Genomic DNA, 23,053 nt, shown 5'->3' on the forward strand with positions numbered 1-23,053 from the left:
GGCTTAATGGTATATATTGCAAAGGGACTGAAAGATATTTTAAGTTCTACAATAATGCACTGGGTCTTGTATTTGAAGAAAGAAGCAAATGGTCTCTGCACTCTACCTTGACAGTCCCTTTTGAACTCTCAGCAGCAAAAAAAAATCATTAATGGCAATAGAATACTCATCACTTGAACTTTAAATAGCTGAATTTACTGAAGTAATTTTGTAGCAAAAGGAATAATACTAATAGAAACAGCGTTCCTGGGAGGGGCATTTGACATTATGCAATGGAACAGTACAAGAAGCACAAGCTACTTGCTTTTTCTGTTTTTCACATTTCTTCATAATGCATGGTGTTCAACTTTTGTATAAACACACAAACAGGGCTCATGTTTATTTTAGATATTTATATTTATTTTAGATACTTATATCTACTTTTCTGCCCAATGGGGTCTCAAAGAAGAATACAACAAATCTGGGTCTCCCAGAATCTATTCTGATACTCTTAACTATTACTCCATACTAGTCCTGTTACTGGTTCTCATGTGCAAGCCAACAATAGAACTTCAGATATTTGCTTGTATCTTACCACTCTACTGAGCCAAGTATGTAGTCTTTCTCCAGCCTAAGGAGCCTTTCTCCAACTTAAGCCATTGTACCTCCAATGGAACTGCCACAAGTTGGAAAAAGGCTCCTTAGGTTGCAGGAATGATAGGATACTATCTATTATAAAGAATCATAGAGTACAACAATGAGTCACTTGTGATTTCTTTCTCCTTCATTTTATGAAACACCACAAGACACTCTAAATGTTTGTAGCTGAGTTACTAAGAAACCCACATAAACACAATGTGCCTTCTAAAAACACTTCTGGTGACATCTCCTTGGCATCTTGCAGAATTCTATTATAGAGAGTTCCTCAACCTTCAGGAATAGTTTGTCAGGTGCGGGTGGTAGAGTTCATTATCTGGACTTTGGAATGTTGGGACGCACACTAAGAGCCAGTGTGGTATAGTAGCTAGAGTGACTAACTAGGATCTGGACAACTCAATTTTGATTCTCTGTTCTGCCAAGGAAGTTTTCTGGGTGACCTTGGGCCAGGTTACACTCAGCCTAACCTAACGCACAGAGTTGTTTTGAGAACAAAGTGGAAGAGAGGAGAATGAGGTAAGCTGCTTTGAGTCTCCACTGAGAAGAAAGGCAAAGTATAAATGAAGTAAAATAAATAAAATAAAATAAAATAACTTAGTTTGCTCTGTGAAAGGGGGATGCGGTGTCAAGAATAAAGTTCACACGAGGCTTGTTGTTTCAGAAAAGAAGTCCTTTATCGTTTCTCATGGAACAGACTCAAAAGGTTGCCATTGGAGTTCAGCTATCTCCAGAATGGGAATTATCTTGTGGAGTTCCACAGGACGCAATCCTATCTCTCATGTTATTCAACCTCTATGTAAAGCATTCAGGAGAACTCATTTGCTGCTATGGAGTGGGATGTCATCAATATGTAGAACAAATTGAACCCAGACAAGAAGGAAATGATGCTCACTGGGAAGGCAGAGATCTTGAAAGACATTGTACTCCCCACTTTTGATGGAGTTTGTCTGACCCTTGCAGACTCAGTTAAGAGCCTAGGGGTTATACTGGCTCCAGAGCTACTATTAGAAAAGCAAGTTAAAGCAGCCATAAAAAATACTTTCTACAACCTCACTCTAGCCTAGAAAATGGCTTCCTACCTCAACATGGCTGATATGGCCACCTGGATCCATGCTATGGTAACATCAAGACTTGACTATTGTAATACACTATACATAGGTCTCCCGTCTAAGTTAACTAGGAGACTCCAGTTGGCACAAAACACTGTGGCTCAGCTGTTATCAGGAGGAAGCAGGAGCATGAATATCACTCCCATCCTGCAGTCACTCTATTGCCTACCTATCAGTTACCACGTTCAGTTCAAAGTATTAGATATCACACAAAAGGCTCTTCATACCTACAGGACCACCTCTCTCCCTATGTCCCTTCACAGCAACTTTGCTCATCTGAACAGAGTCTCCTGAAGGTGCCACCTTGCACATGGGTGAAAATCAACAGTTGCCCATACACGTGCATTCTCTATGGTGGCCCCTGCTCTATGGAACGGCCTGCCTGAGGAAGTCAGGAGAGGCCCCACTCTCCAGGCTTTCTGCAAATGATGCAAAACTGAATTATTCAAAAGGGCCTTTTACACAGATAGGAGATAATTGTAGGGAGACTATATTGTAGGAGACTATATTGTAGGGAGATTATCTCAAAGAGATACTTCACTAACAAGTTAGGGACAATAGACTTCATCACTATGTTGCTTTATGTACTATCTATTGTTTTAAGTATGTGCTCCCATGTACTACCTGTTGCCTTAAGTATGACCCTACTGGGTAGTTCTACGTTGTCTAACATCAATCCTAGAATTGCTTATGCTGTTTCAGCATATCTTCAACTATTTAATGGGTTTTTGCTAATGTTATGTCTTTGTAAACTTGCATTTATTTACCCAATAGCATTGTTTATTGAAATGTCCTTGATATTAACCATTGAATGTTGTTATTATTATTATATTATTAAAACAACAACATTCAATTTATATACAGGCCTTCAGGACAACTTAATGCCCACTCAGAGCAGTTTACAAAGTATGTTATTATTATCCCCACAACAAAACACCCTGAGAGGTGGGTGGGGCTGAAAGAGCTCCTAGAAGCTGTGACTGACCCAAGGTCACCCAGCTGGCTTCAAGTGGAGGAGTGGGGGTTTGCACTTTTAACCACTACGCCAAATTGGCTACACCAAATCACTACACCAAACATTTTCTTCCTTTCTCTTTCCAACCAAATGTCTGGAGGAAACTTTTCAATTAATCAAAGACATTCAGCAGTATAAAACTGTCTCAACAGAGGTTTGTTCATACGATCTAGTTTTTGAATTCTCTTTACAGTTTGCAAAGAATGATGCAAAGGCAGCCTTGCTTTTCTTCCTTCCATTCCCATTCTCACCCAGCCAGACTATTTATGCATTAGTCGACCTTTTTTAGCCATTAGGACCATCTTGCTCCAGAAGTTAATTAACACAAGTGCCATAATTTAATACAGTTAATGCTACTTGATGCCCTTTAATGTACCTTCCATTAGTGATATTATTGTAGTATTATCCTGTAAATTAAAATGAGATCAAGATGAAGAGAGGCTCTCTTTAATTAAGGTAGTGGCACACTGAACTCGTTCATTATTCACCCGAGAAAATCACCCTGATTTAGTGAAGCAGGCCATCCATAAGTCAGAATTAGTTTGTAGATTATTAGGTTTCTCAAATAATGGCAGCACAATGGGGTTGCTAAAATTGCTAACAGCCACATTTCCTCTTTTTTTTCATTATCTTAATAAACACACAATGAAAGGTTGCAAATGGAAGCTGAATAAACAAGTGGTAACAGAAGGGCTGGAGTGTTTATCATGAGAATGCAGGACTTCATCTCTGGTGCAATATACATTAGACTCATTTCAGAGCAAAATGCAGCCGAATGAGAAAACAAATTGTGTATTAAAGACAGGTCTCCTAGCTTTAACGCCCCAGGAAGGATTTTGTTGAAACGTTCAGCACAGTAGCTTTCACACCAAAATCTTCTACTATATTTTTTACATCCTTAAAGGAGATAGGAAGCAAACAAATTAACTGTTTTGTTCCTGGGTTCTTTGACTACCCCTCGACCTTCAGCTGAATATTGCAGAACAAAGCCTTCTACGGATATGGAATGAAGTTGAATTTCAAATTCATTTAATTAAACTGGAGTTTAACCATAAACAGTACATAGATTCAATCCATCCTATTTTCCTTTTCCAGCTTTCACTTTTGGATATTTGTTTAGTGCCTTGAACATTTTTCTATTATGCCAGGTTCTTTTCAGTCGGAGCTTCCTTTTAACCAAACTGTGTACTTCTTTAAGAACCAATGTACAGTAAAACCATGTTTACTTTGTGCAAGATATGCCCTCTGCACAAAAAAAAAAAAGTCAAGAGAGGCAGGAAAGCCATGATTTGCTTAGAGAAGATATAACCCACAGAGCCAAACTATATACTGACAAGGACAACTGAAATGTTTAAGGAGGTTGGAGCACCTTTCTTATGAGGGAAGGTTAAAGCATTTGGGACTATCTGGCCTTTGAAAAATGACCACAGAAAAACAAGTGAATGAAAAGAGTATTTTGTCTCTGTCTTATAACACTAGACTTTTGGACTATCCAGCAAAATTGTCTAGCTGTATAAAGGACAATGAAAAGAGCTTGCAACGGAACAAGCCAAAGAACCATTGAGCAATCCTATATACTGCTGAGTGACCTCACCTCACTGTTCTGATGCTTTAGGCTGATCCTGCACTGGGCAGGGGGCTGGACTAGATGGTCTGTATGGCCCCTTCCAACTCTATGATTCTATGATTCTATGATGTTTCTCTCAAAAGCAAGAACTTTAGAGTTCTTGATCTCCTATAGGAATGCTTGAAAACCCATTACTTGGGTTCACATTTTGGTTCACTGATTCCAGAGACCTGATTTTTCAACAATTAGTTTGATATTTCATTGATCTGTTACTCAGTGTTTGGCAAGTTGTTTCACTATATTTCTTACTAACCATGTGGTACAGTCCACTTGGCTTTTCAAGCATGTGCATTCTCACACAGCCCGATTGAGTTTTACTCCTCCCCTGCAATTCATACTGTGTTAGTGATCTGCTGAGGCAATTGTTTAAACAGACACTTACATTACTCATTAAATCACACACAAATCATACAAATTAGTCATCAATGAATTTGGGTTTCAATAAAATCCCACTCTTTGGTGTAGAGCCAGTTTGGTGCAGTGGTTAAGAGTAGACATGGGCATGAACTGCATTATGAACCAAAAAAACCCATGAACCGCCTGACCATCTGTTTGCGAACTGGTGGTTCGTGAGGGTCCATGGCCAATGAACCAGCATTCGTTGGAAGCCTGGTTCATTACGTTCACCCGCAGTTCGTGAAGCCAGACACTCAGGCACCATCAATCAATTCCCTTGGAAACGGAGCTGGGGGAATGCCTGAACTCTGTCTGCACTCTTTCTGTCACCCTGGAAACCCGAATCTAAGCCCAGCTTACCTTGATCGGCAGGTCTTCCTTCCAACCATGGAGCTGCAAATTGGTTACAATTGGTTACATGGGAGAAGACACCCGGGGGGAGGGAGGGGGAAGGGGGAGTTCTGCAGCCATGGGCACTCCAATCTCATCCCTGCAAACCCTGATAGGCAGTTCTGATGGCCAACCCCTTGTACACTGGGCCAACGTCAACTGGCGGCTCTAATTGTATCAAATGGGAGTTTCCTGGGGGCCTCGGATTGGAGAGGGTATAACTCCAAGATCCCTATTGCAATCTTGACCAAACTTGGGTGCTGGCTGGAGGAGAGCCCGCTGAACACTTCCTGGGAATATGGGCTCTCTAAGTCCAACGGGGGCCGTTCTGATGTCCACAAACCACGAACCGGTTCATCAGCAGGAAATGTTCATTTCGGTTCATTAGTTCGGGTTCGTCGGTGGCACCAAACCACGAATCGCTGGTTTGTTAAATTTTTTTGGTTCGTGCCCATGTCTAGTTAAGACCATTAAGACTCTAATTTGGAGAATTGAGTTTGATTCCCCTCTCCTTCACTTGAATTTATTTATTGATTCATTTAATTCAATTTATATTCCGCCCTCCCCGCATCAGCAGGCTCAGGGCAGATTACAATCAGTATAGTAATTTAAAATACATATATTTTTAAAACCACATAAATATTTAAAACACACAGCAGCAGACTTCTCCATTAACCACCACCCAACCATCTCCAAAGTATTTAACAGGTTGGGTGGGTAAGGGGCATATTTTCCTCCAGTCGGCCGGTGGGAAGGCCCAACCAGCATCAACCACACTCCTGGCAGAATAGCTCCATCTTGCAGGCCCAGTGGAAGGATAACTAATCTGGCCGGGCCCTTGTCTCTTTAGACAGAATGTTCCACCAGGTTGGAGCCAGGACCGAAAAGGCCCTGGCCCTGGTCAACGCTAGGTGAGCCTCCTTGGGGCCAGGGACCATTAACATCTGTTTGTTGCTGGACAGAAGCGTCCTTGGTGGCTCATATAGGGAGAGGCAGTCTCGCATATACGCCGGTCCTAGTCCACATAGGGCTTTATAGGTTAATACTAAAACCTTGAATCTGATCCAGTACTCCACCGGTAACCAATGCTGCTGGCGCAATACCGGTGTAATGTATGTATTAGAAGGCACTCTGGTGATGACATGTGCTGCTGCATTTTGGACCAGTTGTAACCGCCAGATCAAATTCAAGGGAAGCCCTGTGCAGAGCGTGTTACAGTAGTCTAACCTAGAGGTGGCCATTGCCTGGACCACTGTAGTTAAGTTGCAGGTCGAAAGATAGGTGGTGAGTTGTCTGGTCTGTCGGAGATGGAAGAACGATGACCTGGCAAACACCAGGACTTGGGCCTCCTGAAGCCAGCTGGGTGGCCTTGGGTCAGTCACAACTCTTCCAGAGCTCTCTCAGTGCCATCCACCTCACAGGGTGATTGTTATGAGGATAATAATAACACACCTCTTCGAGTGGGCATTAAGTTGTCTTGAAGGGCTGTATATAAATTATATGTTATTATTATTATTATCTGCATAGTCCTTAGTGGAACTAATGGCAGCTGATCAGTACAAACTGTCAGTATTTTTGTGCATGTGCAGTTTTGGGAAAACCAGATGCAAACTGGTTCTATAGAAATTCGCAGCCGCTCGGCTTGAACGAAACAGATCAAGTGATTGACTCACATCTGATCACTGCTTACAAATACAGTAAGTTCAACAGATGAATATGTCTGCAGTGAAATTTGCAGCATTATTACTCTCCTATGCATGTGCAATAGTAGCTGGTTCTTCCAAAAGAAAAGGGAAAAAAAGTGTCCCTTAAGTTGAGCTCCCTGGACCACTTGGGAAACCTAGTTGCTCTATCTGTGACTGTGGTTTCAAGCAAAACAACTGTTCCTGAAGATCCTTCAACTGGAGATACTAAACTAGAGCATGATCCCCAGTCCCTCTCTAAGGATCCCAATAGTGTTATTAAATGCTCTTAATTCCTCTTTGCTGGATTTCGCCCTAAAATTGAGCATTTTGTTTCTATTCCTCTTTTTAGAAATTTGAGTTAGTTTTGAATCAGTTCCTCTTTAATGAAGAGGAAGAGTCTATTTAATTCTCTAAGAAGTAATGTATGTATGTATGTATGTATGTATGTATGTATGTATGTATGTATGTATGTATGTATGTATGTATGTATGTATGTATGTATTTATTTATTTATTTATATACTATGAGCATAGTTGAAAAATTAAGAACAAGGTGAGCCGTTAATTAAACACCAACTAAGACTTGTCTGAATATATCCTTGCTGCATCAGACTGCTTTCAATGTTTGTATCATATTACAGTGGCACAGCAACAGGCAGAAATCCACAGGTGAGGAAATTTATACTATCATATGGTTTAAAAAACCCCAAAGAGAAATTGATGAGAAACCAAAGAGAATTCCTCTTTTGAAAGAGGAAAAGCAAATAAGAGGAACCAATTGCTATATCTAAAAAACAACATTTCAGAAAAAGAAATTCCAATCCCTGTAACAATTCTAGGTCCCAAGAGACCACAGTCCCCCTGAATAAGAAAGAGGGTTTATGGGGAAACAACAGGGATGGAGCCAAACTCTCTGACAATAGATCTGAATTTCTCACATTTCCTATTCTTTACCCTAAATTTTGTGAGGGGACTTAAAGCAGACATTCCTGGAGCCCTGTGAAGCCACTTGGGGAGCTGTGCAACAGTCTAAGTAAGTCTTTCAGAAGTATGCTGCCCCCTTGTAATTCCATCCTCCTTATGTCAACCATAGTTCAGAGAGGGGTATGTCCTCAGCTCTCCCAAATCACAACTTTAGTACCTGGATGAAGTATTTCTAGGTGGATATCTTATGGTTCTTTGGGCCTGAAGCCCTGAGAAGGAAAGACTGATTCTGGGGTGAAGGCAGTTGTTGAGCCATGATAATGAACTGTAACTACTCACCTTCCTTACTTCTTACTCTTTAGTATGACCTATGATTTACCCAGGAATGAACTGGAAAGTGAAAATGGCCCTGGAACAAAGCCAAGCTGAATGACCCCTGCCACATTACAAGTAAGCGTCGCAGGCAGCTCAGCTCAATAGCCTCAACAGTGGGCATTTACTCTCTCACTACTTCCTCCCTCAAATTGGTAGAAAAGCTGGAGGAGACAATTTGTGAGCTGACGCCAATTGCTATTGCTAGTAAAAGAACTGAGCCAAGTGGACCCTGAAACACTAGCGGAGTTACTGGGGATTTGCTCTGATTGCTGGCCTTCTAAGGCACTGGGAAATTTCTCTGTAAGTTAAATGGCCAGTATGCCCATGGAGGAAGGGGAAAGGAAAGGAGACTGGAGGAAGTTCGGGTTTTTATTATTTGAGGATAATGAATTGTCTAAATAAATCCCAAGGGACCAGAGAAAATATATTCGGCTATGGAAGCAGCAGCTAGAAACCCTACAGAAGAAGAGAAATCCAAAATCATCAGGGTAGCCTCTATCAGCTGTCACCCAGGTTTATCAGCTTGCTCTTAGTTAAAGCAGCAAGAGTAACTAGGATCAAAAACTGCTTTTCCCTACTTGTGGGGGAAACAGATTAAGCTCTTATCAGTGAAAGGGAAGTAAGGCTCCACATGAGTTGTAAGGAGGGGGGGGATGCCTCTGCAAGAGATGTTTTATCAGTATCAGCCAAGTGGAAAAAGGAGAGGAAATAGGAACTTGCATGAATTTAATCTACTGGGATAGGATTACACAGCAGATAACCCTTTTGTAATGTGTGTGTCCGACCACTGGAGGGTTTAGCTAACAAGTAACACGATGAGATAAATTTTCTGCATCAACATACTTAATTTTTAGAGTCAATGTACAATTATTGCATGTTTACATCCTCTTTTGGAAGGCTGCTGATTTTAATTCCTTTGCAACAGCCTTTCTCGTGCTTGTCTCCTAATTATTATTTTTGTATAGGATGCTGGAGAACACGATGGTAAGAGATGCCTTTGCTTTTTGCTCCTATGGCAGAGGAGTACAAGTATTTATACCATAGTACCTCTGCACAGAAGTAATGGCAGAGGACATCTGTTTGGCACAAAAACACTGCTAGAAGACAGTGACCCAATTCAGAAGATTTTCCAAATCATCATTTTGAAGATCAGAAGCCATGGCTTTGCGGATTGGATACCATGGTAAATCATCCCCTTCATGCTCAGCTTCCTTCTCGGTTGCTGTTTTAGTTTTAACTACAGTTAACCATGTTCATATTATTAGAACTGGAAAGCAGAACTGGAAATCCAGTTCAATCACATTTGGCAATCTATGGTACTGCTAAAACATACATTGGAATGGAAAGTATGCGAGTTTGGGAAAGGAGCATGTTTGCCCATAGCTTGTTTTAAGTTCATCAAAACATATGGTCAGGGCTGGCACCAGGGTTTCTGGCGCCTGAGGCGAGATAGCTACTTGCACCCCTTGTCCCGCTAAGGGCGTGTGCGCTCCGGCCCTGTGCGATGCTGTCACTTGTGACATCATCACGCAGCAGCGTCCCCCTCACCTGAGGCGAGTGGTAGCAGTGAAGGGGCAGGGAGGCGGCCCACTTTCCCACTCGCTTCCCTGCTTGCTGCTGGGCTGCCTGGGTGACCGACTCGCCAGGAGCCGAGCTTAGGCAGGCAGCAGCGGCGAAGGGGTGGAGAGGCTAGCAAGGATGCTGCCCGCTTCCGGGTTGGGGGGGTTGTCGGGGGCCGGCACAGCGCCTCCTCTAGAGTTCAGCACTCAAGGCAGCTGCTGGCACCACCTCCATGGACGTGCCGGGCCTGCATATGGTTTGAGGATTGTCAGAACTGAAACAGTGTGTGTGCAATTACTGCTGCAAAGTTATCAGTTGTGCCCTAGTGCAGGAATTGCAGCTCCAGGACTATATTATATCCATTCTATCAAAGCATTAGCGCTTAGGAATAGCTCATAAGGCAACTACGTCATATATTAAGACTGAAAGCTATCAATAGATTAGAGTTTAATCATAAAAATCAATTATTTTTTGCTGACAGCTGCTCTTACTGGATACTCTACATCCTTTTAATATGCTGAGCCAGTTTCTTGGTTTGTATATATTCAGCCATCAATACTGCATTAAGGCCTCATTAACTTCTTAAAATTTAAAAATGATCAGGGATTCACAATTTACTTTAAAAAAAAGTTACAGGTAATGGGAGAAGGTAAAGCAATAAACTGTTGACAAGTGATCCTAGGCCTCTTCTGCATGGTGAACTTTACATCCGGCTGTCTGCATATTCAGCCCATGAGGACTAGATCTGCTTTATTCATCATTTCTGGTCCCATACTACTTTGATTCTTTAATTCTACACTTGGAGGGAGTTGAACCAAAGTGATGTCTTTTATTTTTGCACTTGAAAAATGCCCTGCTTCTGCTGTGGGCTTTGAGGACACATCAGTTTCATCAGATGATCGGCTGAGGACTTGCCAGTTTCCTCAGCTGATGAAAAGAGGACTGATCAGTTTCCTCAGCTTCAACCAATCTGGATGCAGGGGAATAAATGGGAGGCTGAAAGGCAGGACCAGGGGCAGGCGTCACATCACTGGGCCAAGCTACAAGTGACGAATGGCACTTGAACGGCAAGTGGATTGAGTGGAGGGCAAGTGAACAGGGAGAAATACACTTGCCGTTCAAGTGTCATTCGTCACTTGTAGCTTGGCCCAAAGAAAGCATTCTGTACTTCAAAAAAAACCCAGGTTGACTTTGCTGGAAAAAAAATTGGGGTATGTGTGCAGGAAGAAAAGCTGCAGAAAAGCCAGGGAAAGAGCGATTCTGTGGCAGATGCAGCCTTTTTCTGTGTGGTATGCAAAAAATCTGGGAAGCACTGTGGAGACTGAATTGGGGTATTTTGCAGAACTCTGGAGAAAAATCAATGCAGTATGATCCAAAACCGATCAAAAAGCCCTGTGTGGAAAAGGCCCTTCTCTTGCCCCAATCCCATTCATTAGACACCAATGTAGACATTTCTCCTCCCACTCTTCCCCTTCAGTTTCCCTATTGAAAACAAAAGTTAATATTATTATGTGTTATGTGTAATGCGTGCATGCTAAAATCTGCTCACCAACACAAGCTGTGGAAGATGACATTTTGTACATTAATCTCAGTTTTTCTAGTTTTGTTGATCATTTTTTCTGATGCCTTTTTAAATTCTATAACAATAAAATTATAATGTTGTTACATTGCAAACAATTTCTTCCCATTTTTATGTCCATTTTCTTCCAAAAATAATTATCCAAATAAAATTAATATCAAGGAAGATTAGTACACTGTAGTATGCATGTGCTCTATTAGTTCCTTAACTTTTGTTTCTCATATGATTCTAAACATGGTGTTTCCAGGGCATGCTGTGATTCTCCGGTGTCATCACTCAATCATTCCTGATAGGTTCACTATGAACATGTAACTGAATCTTTGAGAATTAAAAATTTGAACTGTCTCAAACCTTCGTATTACCCCTGTAACATCCAAATGTTATAACACATGCACACACACACACACACACACACACACAGATGTCTACATGGATGAAAACACTGACATTATCAATGTCCCCCAGAAAGCCCAAAATAAGAATGAGGCATTTTTCTAAGTGCAGGGGAAAAAACAGACACCACGTCGGTTTGACTCGCTCAAGTGCAGAATTACAAGAGCCTAAACTGGATTTTATCGTCATGGACCAAATACCCAAAAAACTCACTCTCTCTCCCACATATTGGGAAAAAACCCTAGTAAATAGGCTATTTCCATAGCAAAACGTCTCTCCATCACCTTTCCATTTCTTGACCAGCACTAGAGTCCTATTGGCTTTGGATAAGCCTACTATCCACCCACACAAACCAGCTTGTGTCCAGTGTCCAAGCAGACCTTTAGGCTACATCATGAACTTGTGTTTACCTCAGAAGCAGAAACAGTTTTGTAAAACACAGTAAATCCAAGAAAGCCAAACAACAGGGGCTTGATCAGCTATGGTTCTGCAGATATCTTCACCAAATCAGAAAACTCCTGGATCCGAATGCTAAAGTGGTGTGCTGGGTTAGTTTAAGCACTAATTGGCTTACAAATGACTTCTAAAAACGGAGAATTTCCTGTTCCAGCAGAAACGACCATCTCGATCAGGAAGTAAAAGGAAGATAGAAAATTGAGTTAATCTTAAAAAAGAAATTAATAAATGTTTTACGTTTTCTTACCTTCCAACTACTTTTATATCTGAGATTGCATAAAAGTAGCGTGTCAAATGATCAGTATCCACATATATTTCCCCAGTTGCTGGCCTGAGCAGTCTTATCCTCAAGTCTGTGACAGTAAAGAAATCCCTTAGGTTCTTGGTTGTGTCAAGCTGTCCATACAAAGAAGCCATATTATGAAGTCGGGGCCCAGCAAAAAATGCAAATCTATCCTTAATCTCAAAGTGGATGATTTTACTGTTTGACATGTACCCCGTAGAATATTCTTCTGTGCAAATGATTTCAAGGACTGTATGTTGGGATAAATCCCTCACTGTTTTTGGTTCCATATTAAAAGCATTTAAACAGTCTGTAGCATAATATTGGTAGGGCTGCCATGTTCGACCATAGTCGAGGGATTTCTCTAGAATCATTTGGTCTGGACGGCTGGATTCAAAGGTGATAACAATGTTGTCTGTTAGTTCAATAGTTTTGTTCCAAGAGAGAGTTATATTAACTCGGAGAGGCTTTGGGTAAGCTTTCCATGTAGTAGACTGCCAAAAGGTGTAAGGATGTCTTCCTTCAACATCAAACATCAATTCAGGTGGATGTGCCAGTTCATCTATGGCGGCATCACATTCATTGCACATATAGGGATTTCCCTGTGAAAGAAGGGGAAAAAAGATATAAGAAATATGGTAATTAAGTGCAAAGTATTCCGGTGGTTTTAAGTTAATTTTATATGCCATAGTAACTGATAAAAGGACAAAGGATTGCATATCAAAGAAATAAATTAGAAGGTTTTTGGAATTACTGTTCGTCATAATGGGAATAACAAGATACATGTAATTAGAAAATATTTACTCATGAAATATACTGTAAAGTGGCACAATTCATAAGGTCAAATTTATATAAGTAGATACCAAATATGCCCTGACCTGGATAGTTCAGGTGAGCCTGATCTCATCAGATCTCAGAAGCTAAGAATGACTGAAATCAAATCAAACTTGTCTACTATGAAATTCACTGGATTGTCAATAAACACAAAGACAGACACAAATATTTCTCACCTAAATCTTCGTAAGGCTTCCTTTGTCAAAACCCTAACTTCTTATCTGGGTGACATCTTTTATACTAATTAACATGTGCTATCTATAAAAATATCTCTAAGATCTTTTACACATGACATGTAGCTGTCATCTACAGCTGCTGTGCTTAAATAAGTTTAGTAGATGCCATCAGTGGTTCTGTATTATTTAATTGGTATGTTGAATTGTAAAGACCAGTTTTATTGTGAACTTTACTGTATTTGTTGTATTTTAATGTTGTTATCTGCCCTGAGCCTGCTTGTGAGGTGGGTGGGTTATAAATTGAATGAATCAATGGATGAATGAATGAATAAATATATTTATTGGTAAACACATGATTTATTTAAATGTAATGGACTTTATAAATCAAGGTATCAATTATTTGTTATCATTTCAGTCTTGGGTTTGTAACATTTCATGAATTCTTCCACAAACCAATTTTTAATTTACGGTACAAATTGCTGTTGGAAAACAGTACCAAGTCTGACATTACATTTCCATGTGGCTGCTATCCTTTTTAATCCCTTTATTCTTCCCTAAAAATGCCTTGTATTTGCCTCAAAATTTCATTTAGCCAAAGATGATGGCTGTTCTTGCCTTGCCTAGTCTCTCTTGGTTAGTTCATTCATTAATGTCCATCACTTGCTGAGTTGCAATATTAAGGAACTCTTGCGAAACAGCCACCACAGACATACCTCCCGCCACATATACCATTTTCTCACATCACTTTAAATGCATTGGGTTGGATCCAGCTACCTTTTCTGCTGGTGAAAAGGGCAGGGGCACCAAAAAGGCTATGCTGAGAGTCCTGGCACCTGCATAGGCAAAAGGAGAAGGTGAAAAGAGTGGAAAAGGTGGTTGTACCCAACCTCTTTCATACATTCAACTGCCTGTCTGGAAATCTTGTTGGTCTTTTAAGGTGCTACTGGACTCAAATCTTACTCTTCTCCTGCAGACCAACATAGCTACCCACCTGAAACTCAGCTGCCAGTCATTATTCATCCAGTAATCAGGAAATTCTGCAACAGCCCAAAGTGCAGAATCCATTATTGTGCATGGAATCTAGTTTCTTGAGAATCACAGCTTTCTTTCTTTCTTTTTTTTAAAGCAACACAGTAGCCCTCACGGATGTGAAGATATTTTTGGAAATGTGCTGTCAAAGCCTGCTAAAATCTCAGATGCTTCATAAATGGTAGAATATGTTGTGGAGAAGAAGTTGAAGTGTCCTACATAGTTCCTTGCGTTCCCATTAAGCAGAAAAACCAGACTCAATTGTGTAAAATATTAAAATGTTACCAAATAAATTAGGTAAAATAAGAGAATATTATGCAATTTGTATAACTGAGGCAAGCAACCAAATTCTGTTCCTGACACAAAAAATGGAATGTCATCGTACAGAAGTTAGTTTTGCTTAGTGTGGGGTATTCACAGTGTTTTAGGCTGTGTCTAAGGTGTCTGAGAAAGTGAGCTTGCAGGGCCAGCTCAAAGGCTGAGGGTGCTTGGTCAGGCAATAAACGTGCATGAGACATTGTGTGGAGAAAAAAGGCCACAAATTTATTGGTTACAGTAATAGGAGCATTGGCTCAGCATAGGGCACAGACCCCAGCATCAGCTTATCCGCCTGCCAGCTGATGACCCCTCACCTCTTCAGCCCACCTGCTGAAAGGGGAACCATGGGATGACAGTTAGTGGGATCCACACGTGGTTTCCCCATCATCTGGAAGCAGGCATGCTCTGGCAACCCCCAAGCTGGGCTTGCCACTGCCCATGTCTGGTCCAAGACCCCTTATGGGGATCCCCATCTATGCGGAAACTGTGCACATAGGCAGAAAACCCAAACTGCCGGCCAAAAGTTGTGACAAGTTAACAGTACTGTAAAACTAAACCCAAATATTAACCCATATTTTTTAACAAGTTGTAAAATCATCATCACCTCACAGTTGTAACAATAAATACAAAGTTTACCAAAAGCAGAAACCCTTATGAGGTTTTTAATTTGAATAAAACTTCCCAACAAGACCTGCAGCTAAACTGTGAAAAAGTGGTTGGTGGGTGGGAGGGATCGCTGTTTGGAGCTCAACTGTCGAACATCCTCGCCAGCTCCCCTTTTAATAGAGAAAATCTCTCCTCTACGGTTGGAGACTAAGCCTGACCTCTCTCACCCAGCTAGCTGCTCTGATTGGCTGGCTGGGATTTCAAAAGGAGCAGCCCCAGTGCCACTTGGGAAGCCAGGCAAAGAGGAGCTGGCCTGGCAAGGAGAGCAGGCCTGCCTCCACCCACATGCCTGCAGCCCACAAACTCCAGCCCCGGTGAGTTTGGGGCCAGTGGCTTTTACCCAGGAAAGCTCATACCCTGGAAAATTGTGTTGGTTTTGAAGGACTGGACTCCAATTTTGTTCTCCTAGTACAGACTCTCAGTTGAAATAACCCTTAGAATATCTGTAAAGAAACATAGGGCACAGTCCAGCTGAAGAGAAGGAAACAAACTAAGTACTATGCCAGGTATCTGTGACCGATATCTCTATCTTGTTTTTTAAACTAAAGTTGCTAATTTGATCAGGGAAGCAGCAGAAGGTTAAACATGTATAGCCCTATACCCCAGACATAATTTTCCTCATCTAAATTGTGGTTCCCTTTTCTCTCTTCCCAGCGCCAGCATGTCCATTGAGGCAGTGCTGGCAGCCGCCTCGAGCACTGACTGGGGGCAGGAGCGCACACTGCGGGGCTGGCAGCAGCAGCACTGGTGGCTGAACGGGATGGCTGGGAAGCTGTTCTCATGTGCCACCCCGGCCACCTGCTGCACCTGGCCCGCAGGTGCCCGACCAGGAGCATGTGCTGGTGGTGGCAGCACAGGGCAACTGAGCAGGCAGCCTCCCAGCCCTCCCACTCAGTTGCCTTGTGCTGCTGCCGCCGCTACCAGCTCACAGCTGAGGGGCAGCCAGACGGCTGGGGCGGTGTGGGGCAACTGAGAGGGAGGGTGGAAGGCCACCCGCGCGGCATCCCAACTGCCTGCCTTGCCAATGGGGCAGCTGGCTTCCAGCGGCACACCCTACGTGACGTCACCATGCTGTCTGGGTATGTGCATGTGCTTTGTGTGTGCGCACGTGGGGGTAGCAATACCCCTGAAGCTGCCCCTGGGTGCAGGTATCTGGCCTCAGGCACCAGAAAACCTGGCACCAGCCCTGTCTCTTCCCAACTCAGCTGCTAGCTGCTCATTAGATGGGAAAATGCAGCCTTGCAACAGGGACCCACCTTTTCTTCCTGCTCCCCTCCAGAGCAACTTGAGGGGGCAATTAAGATTGTAAAAAAAGGAGGAAAAGTAAAAAATATCACAGATGCTGGATTTAAAGATCCATTAAGGATCTTTTGGAAAAACATGTAGCTTGTCTTTAAGCCTCCCCAGTTTCAATTAGGCTCATCTTAGACTTTGGCAGGGTTACAACTGTGATGCAAATAACGACCACCCAATGATGATATTGGCCCAGCAGCCCCCAAAACAGTTCTGCAACTCCTTTAAGCATTATATCTGAGGCTATAAATTACATGTTCAGTTTGTCATTTTAAAACTGCCTTTCTACTGTTTAGTAAAGAATGCCTGAATTGTTTATCACAAACGAGAGCTCTCCTGCTTTGTGTGTTTTAATTTTTTTTTATTTTTGCTTAAATAAACCCTCCTACACAGTTGGGTGCTTAGCAAATGTTAATGCTTGTCTCAGTGGGGTTTAAGAGAGAGAAAATAGTTTATTTACCTTGAATAAGTTGCCAGTAATCAAGTCACAAACACCCAAGAACAATGAAGAATCGTCTAATGGCTCAGTGACTCTGATTTGTTTTAGAACGATGCGGAATGGCAAAGATAGGAATATTTCTTTCTCTTTTTTTTAATGCAAGCAGATTCCTCAAGAGCTCAGTTCATAAAAACAGTCCCTTCTAGGGCAAAAGCATCCAAATCAGCCATACAGAATGTGTGTGTTCTCTCAAACAATACCCATTATAGTCTCTCAGTTTCTCTTTTGTCCTCTGGCCTCAAATACATCATGCTTAACAGTGTGCCTGTTTAGAGACGTCTTCCTTTAAAGACAGTTACAGTTTGCCACAAATCATTTGGCAGTGCTACTCACTGCATGCTCAGGGGCTTGATCCAGACATCTGCTCTCCTATTAGCTAAAGGCTACTGAAGACTGAAAATGTAAGACGTTTTCTTTCCTCCAGTATATGTTGGCTCCAATTTATCAGGACAAGATAATCCACCACTTGATTAGGTAGGTAGGTGATGACAGCAACTCCATCTGGAAAGCTGCCGAGGAGGTGGCTGGAGATACGAACTACGTGTTTATATCTAATCGTGCCAATAAATGGGCAGCTTTTACTGCAGTTTTTCCTCTGTGGTAAGGGGAAAGTGAATTATTTTCCTCTTGACCTTTTGATGCATTAACTTGAGTACTCCCACCTCTGTCACTGCTACAAAAGACTCATGTAGGGAGGCTGGGATAGCTTGAAAATACTGTTGCAAGGTCCTGGGAGCATTACAAGGGACGGAATCAAGACTTCTGAATCATCGGTATGCAGGTGACTGGTGGCTTAAATCCACTGGAGTACTGGGACTCATACTGCTGCAACTATATACTAACTCTACTGGTAGTCTCATTGCAAGGAAATGCCACAAACTTGCTAACACACTTGAACTTTCTTATGTGTCAACAAGACTCATGGGATGTTACAGCAGGGGGGCCAGGAAGGTCTACACTGACAAACCAACTCTGCTTCTCACTCGCCTTGAGAGCCCCTGCTTTGTATGAAGAAGAACTTAAGTTCAATCTCTGCATTTTCAGTTTTAAAACATTTCTGGTGGAAAAGCTGGGAAAGAACCCTACTTGAGATCCTCTCAGAGTCACTGTTTATCCCCGTACAAGGCCAAATAGTTTGAGTCAGATTCATATGTTCATTCAAAAGTTTGTTTACTAAGGGAATTGGCTACTTTTTAAATAATTATCAGGCCAGTGGTCCATCCTACATGAAAAATGAAAATCTGGCCCTCAAGTCAGAGTTGACTTATGGTGACTCCTAGTGGGGTTTTCATGGCAAGAAACTATCAGAGGTGGTTTGTCATTGCCTGCCTCTACAACTCTGGCCTTTGTTGGAGGTCTCCCATCCAATTACTAACCAAGGCTGACCCTGCATAGCTTCTGAGATCTGATGAGATCAGGCTCTTCTGGCCTATCCAGGGCCGATTCCAGACAACTAACCGGAAGGCGCTTCATGCCGCCATGTTCCGGATCGCGACGGGGAAAACGCGAAATATCGCATTTCCCCCGTCACGATCCGGAACATGGCGGCATGAAGCGCCTTCCGGTTAGTCATCTGGAACCGGCCCAGGTCAGGGCCCATCCCACATAGTGGTGTTTTATTTCACTACAAAAAAAAAGGAATAACATAACATACCCAGCTCATTCTAGTTGCTAATGGTCTGTTAGTACAGCCAGGTGAGTTTGCACTTTTCCCAGAAGTCAAACAGAGACTTGTTCAGTTGAGATCCCAAAAACCTTGGGGTCCCAACTGAAAAGACTTCCAGCAGCAGTTTAAACATTTCTTGCTTCCTAAAACAGTTCTGCATATTGTCTTGTATTAGTGGTTAAGGGGTTAAGCATTGTCCCATCCACTGAGTGGAGAGAAAAATCTCATTACAGAGAGTTCTGTTTTACATCCACGTGAGAGAATAATTCCCTGCGTAATTAATTTCCCTCTTTCCTCTCCTGTATAATTACTTTTATATTTCTTTTCACCTCTGACCTTAGCGTCTCAAAGTTTTTCAATTACCCCCCACCGTGTGATCCCTATCTCAATAAAGGGTGCTGCTACTAAGTGACTCACAAGACAGATGTACATGTCAATCGCAAGAGAAAGAATACTTTCTCTGGTGTAGCTTTCTTCCACTTAAAGGCAATATTCAGTCTTGGTTTTCAGCATCAGCAATGCAGCAGATAACTTTGATATTATGTCAACATGTAATTTATGCTTCTTTGCTTTTTTATTTGTTTATATGAAGATGGGAAATTATGCTTCAGTGTTAGAGAAGAGAGATGCACAGCTTCAAAGATCTAAGGCCACAATGAGGCCCAAGTTCAACGCAGTCAATGGAAAAATTAGGCATGTGCTTAAATCTCTCCTGTTGTAATATGGGCCAAAAAGTGCATAACTGTGGAGATTCTGTGGAGTGAGAAGTAAGCTACTTGTCAGCAAGACCCTAATTATGTGGGGGAGAGGAACAGGAAATAAGCACAAGTTGGGGAGTCGCTAAGAAGCACATAAGAGTCGCTATAAGAATGTCAGATTCTTTTAAGGAAAGCTAAGGGGGGTGGGGAAATGTCAGTTTCTTTTTAAGGCCTAGAGAAACTGATTGGGCTGGCCTGAATAAAGGTTCTGCCATAGGTTTAAGAAGCATCTCCAACATGGCAAAATCAAAGACCAGAAAGAACTAACCATAGCAATAACTATTGGGAAAGAGAAATCTTATGATTTTAGTAAAACATATTGTAGCTTAGTAGAGGAAAAATAAATGTGATGCTCATACAACAGAAGATCTTCCTTCAGGAAAGATATCTGGATTGCATATACAAATGAATAAACTGCTTATCTTTTTCTGCTTCCTGGACTTAAAGCTTCAGAGCTTTTCAGTTACTTGCAGGGTGTAATCCTCTAAAAAGCCCTTAAAGAAATGTTCATGGTTAAGCTTTCTATGGATTCTGAACATGTAACTATTTATATGCATAAACATAATGTAATGTAGGAAAACATTATTTGAAAAAGAGAAATGTTGACTGGCTGGCTGGCAGATTCCAAGTTTTCAACTCCATTATATAAAAAATAACTATCTAAACAATTAGGGCAGTATTCAGCCAAGTGAGTTATTCTTTATTACTTCATTTTAACTGGATCAAATCCTTGTTTGTCATTTTCCCACGTCTGGTCAATAGCACTGCTCCTTTAAAATTGCTTTCAATGAAATGCAAAAGAAACAGTACACATTACAAGTGAGATTAGTAATTTGTACAAAGGATATTTTTTAAAAATCCGTTTAATACAATCAGGAATTCAAGCACAAGTAGGGTTGCCATGGTCTCTAGGAAAATCCTGGGCACAGGGAAGAGAGGGCCCCAGTGCTCACAAGCATGAGTTCCTGGCCCTGGTGTGATGATGTCACTGTCAGAAGTGATGTCATCATGCCACCCACAGCTATTGGAACCATCCCCCCTCCCCAAGGCAAAGCAAGGCCCTTGCTGTTCCTGGCAGTGCTTTCCCCTCGTGGCAGTGGAGCCAAGAGGAAGAAGTGTTTGGCACGTACTCCAAGGCCCCATCACTTTCACTGCTTGACTTGGTGTCTGCTTCAGCATCACAGAGCTCCTGGAGGTTGAGCCTAGGGGAGTGGAAATGCTTGACCCTCTGGACTCCCCTGGCAGCAACTTTGCAGTCTGGAGGGACTTGGAGGAAGAAAAAGCACCAAACCTTCTGCTGAGGCGACAGAAGAAGGTTGTGCTGGGCAGGATGAAAGAGGTGGGAGCCAGGAAGCTGCTCCCATTGTTACTCTATGAGGTCTCCTTGTAAACTGAGGGAATTAATGTGCAAGGAGAGGCTAGCTAGAGGCAGGTAACTTAGGGATCTTTTGCACCTATTTATACAAGGACCCCTCCCTCTAGAAAACTTTTTCAATGAAGAAGCAGATGTTCAATCAAAACAGGTTTTTATTTAAAATACTAAAGATCAGTTCCACACAAAATGCACAACACACACACAGAGCTAACTAGAAAAACAGGGACAAAAGTTGAGAGTTGCAGGGCTGGGCTTATAGTTACCAGGCCCAGAAGATAGAAGGCATCTGAGGGACAGCAGCTTCAGTGACCAGCACTTCATGGCAAGAAGAGGGAGAGGGGCTGTCCGAGGGTGTGTGGAAGGTCCAGAGCACACAGACTTGAGCACATGGCAGGACAGTCAGATACACTGTGAAACATGTCCTGAGGCAGGACTGAGAGCCAAGTTACAAGTGACACCTTACACAGGTTGGACACTTGTCAGCTTACCTCAAGTTTTGATGGAAAATGTAGGCATCCTGGTTTTACAGCTTGGCTCTCGATTACAGCTGCAAGACCAGGATGCCTACATTTCCCATCAAAACTTGAGGGAGGCTGACAAGTGTCCAAACTGTGTCAGGCGTCGCTTGTAGGTTGGCTCTGAGAGTCTCTGCCCTAAAACAATGCCTTAACGGTTGTTCTGAGGGTGGGACAACGGATTGGGAAATGGTCTCTGAAATGAAACTATAAGGGTGGGAAGGTTTTATTGTGCCTCCCGACAGGAACTATAGGTGTGAAAAGATTGTTTGATGGGTGAGGCTATAATACGAGAGTGGGTAAGGGTAGTATTGGAAGGGTGTGCGAATGGATTCATTGAAGTACTTGTGGAGATCTCCATTGTTCTATGGTTTTGCACATCTCCAGTGGTGGGGCTGAGAGTTAGTCTTACTTCACATCTCACATTCCAGTACTTTTCCATCTCCTGCTTAGCCAGGCAGCTTGTCTGTGTTTTAAAGAAATGAGGAAAGGAGCTTATGATATTCCATAATCATAAGCCTTCTTAATATCATGAGGGCAAGAGTAACCACTAACACTATCTGCACCATTTCCTAAGGGAGGCTGCTGCTGCTCCCCTTCCTTCTCTCCCTCCCTTGCCCGCTCGCCTGGCTGCAACTGCACAAGCCAGTAATGCATGCACTTTGCCCACTTGCTCTCTGTCAGTGTGTGAATATGGATGTGTGTGTGTGTGTGGGTGGGGGTTGACGAGCAGATGCTCTGCACTGCTGGCCGCCTCCCCAACGCCCATCCCATCGGGAACCACAGGGAAAGCATGGCAGCATGGGGGAGCCACCAGCAACAATGCAGTGCCGCCTTGCCAGCCATCCCCAGGAACACTGAGGCACCCCAGACATGCGGCCTGCAGAGGCAAGGCCCATGTCTTTCTTGTATCAGTTTCTCTCCCCCTCTACCTGGTCCATTACTTACACTCCATTTCCCACAAACCATCCAACAAAATACAAGACTGTCTAGGAGAAAACTGATCACCCGGCAACCCTAAGCACAAGTATCTGCATCTTTGCTTGGCTTTTGTTTTGTAAGGAATGCACTAAATGTTGCCAGATCTGTAGGGACTGATATATTTTGAATATATGTAAATGTGCACTTTACAGAGGGAAATCAGAATTAACCAAACAACACCTTGACTTTAAATTTTAGCTAGCAAAGGAGAGCGGCTTTAAAATCTATCAACGTGTGGTCTGGGTAACTGTTAGCTTGTATGCTAGTCTTTCCTTTCTTGGCAAAAAAAGCAGCTTTATCTGGACATCAGGGATATCAAACCATAGAAAAATCAAAGCTACTGAAGAGTGAGTTACAGACATTTATATTAAGTTGCTCTGACGGGTGGCTACAGCACACCCAATTGCAGATCTGTTGTGATGCTTCATCTTAAAAACGAAAGCTCCTCAGACACTACACACAGGTCCCCAGATGCTGGCTGAAAGCATGTTTTATGAAATAGAATGGATAACCTAA

The 23,053-nt window shown here is 42.4% G+C and overlaps 1 protein-coding gene across 5 annotated transcripts in view; it reads right to left on the bottom strand.

Moving 5' to 3' along the window:
- Positions 1 to 23,053, bottom strand: part of NTNG1 (netrin G1) — a 314,681-nt gene that overhangs the window by 160,074 nt on the left and 131,554 nt on the right. For all 5 annotated transcript variants that reach the window (XM_054981788.1, XM_054981787.1, XM_054981785.1 and 2 more), the window contains exon 3: positions 12,392 to 13,029. In XM_054981788.1, coding sequence (XP_054837763.1) covers positions 12,392 to 13,029 — 638 coding nt within the window. The remainder of the gene's footprint in view (positions 1 to 12,391; positions 13,030 to 23,053) is intronic.

Source organism: Eublepharis macularius, chromosome 5, assembly GCF_028583425.1.
Source record: "Eublepharis macularius isolate TG4126 chromosome 5, MPM_Emac_v1.0, whole genome shotgun sequence".
Lineage (NCBI taxonomy): Eukaryota > Metazoa > Chordata > Lepidosauria > Squamata > Eublepharidae > Eublepharis > Eublepharis macularius.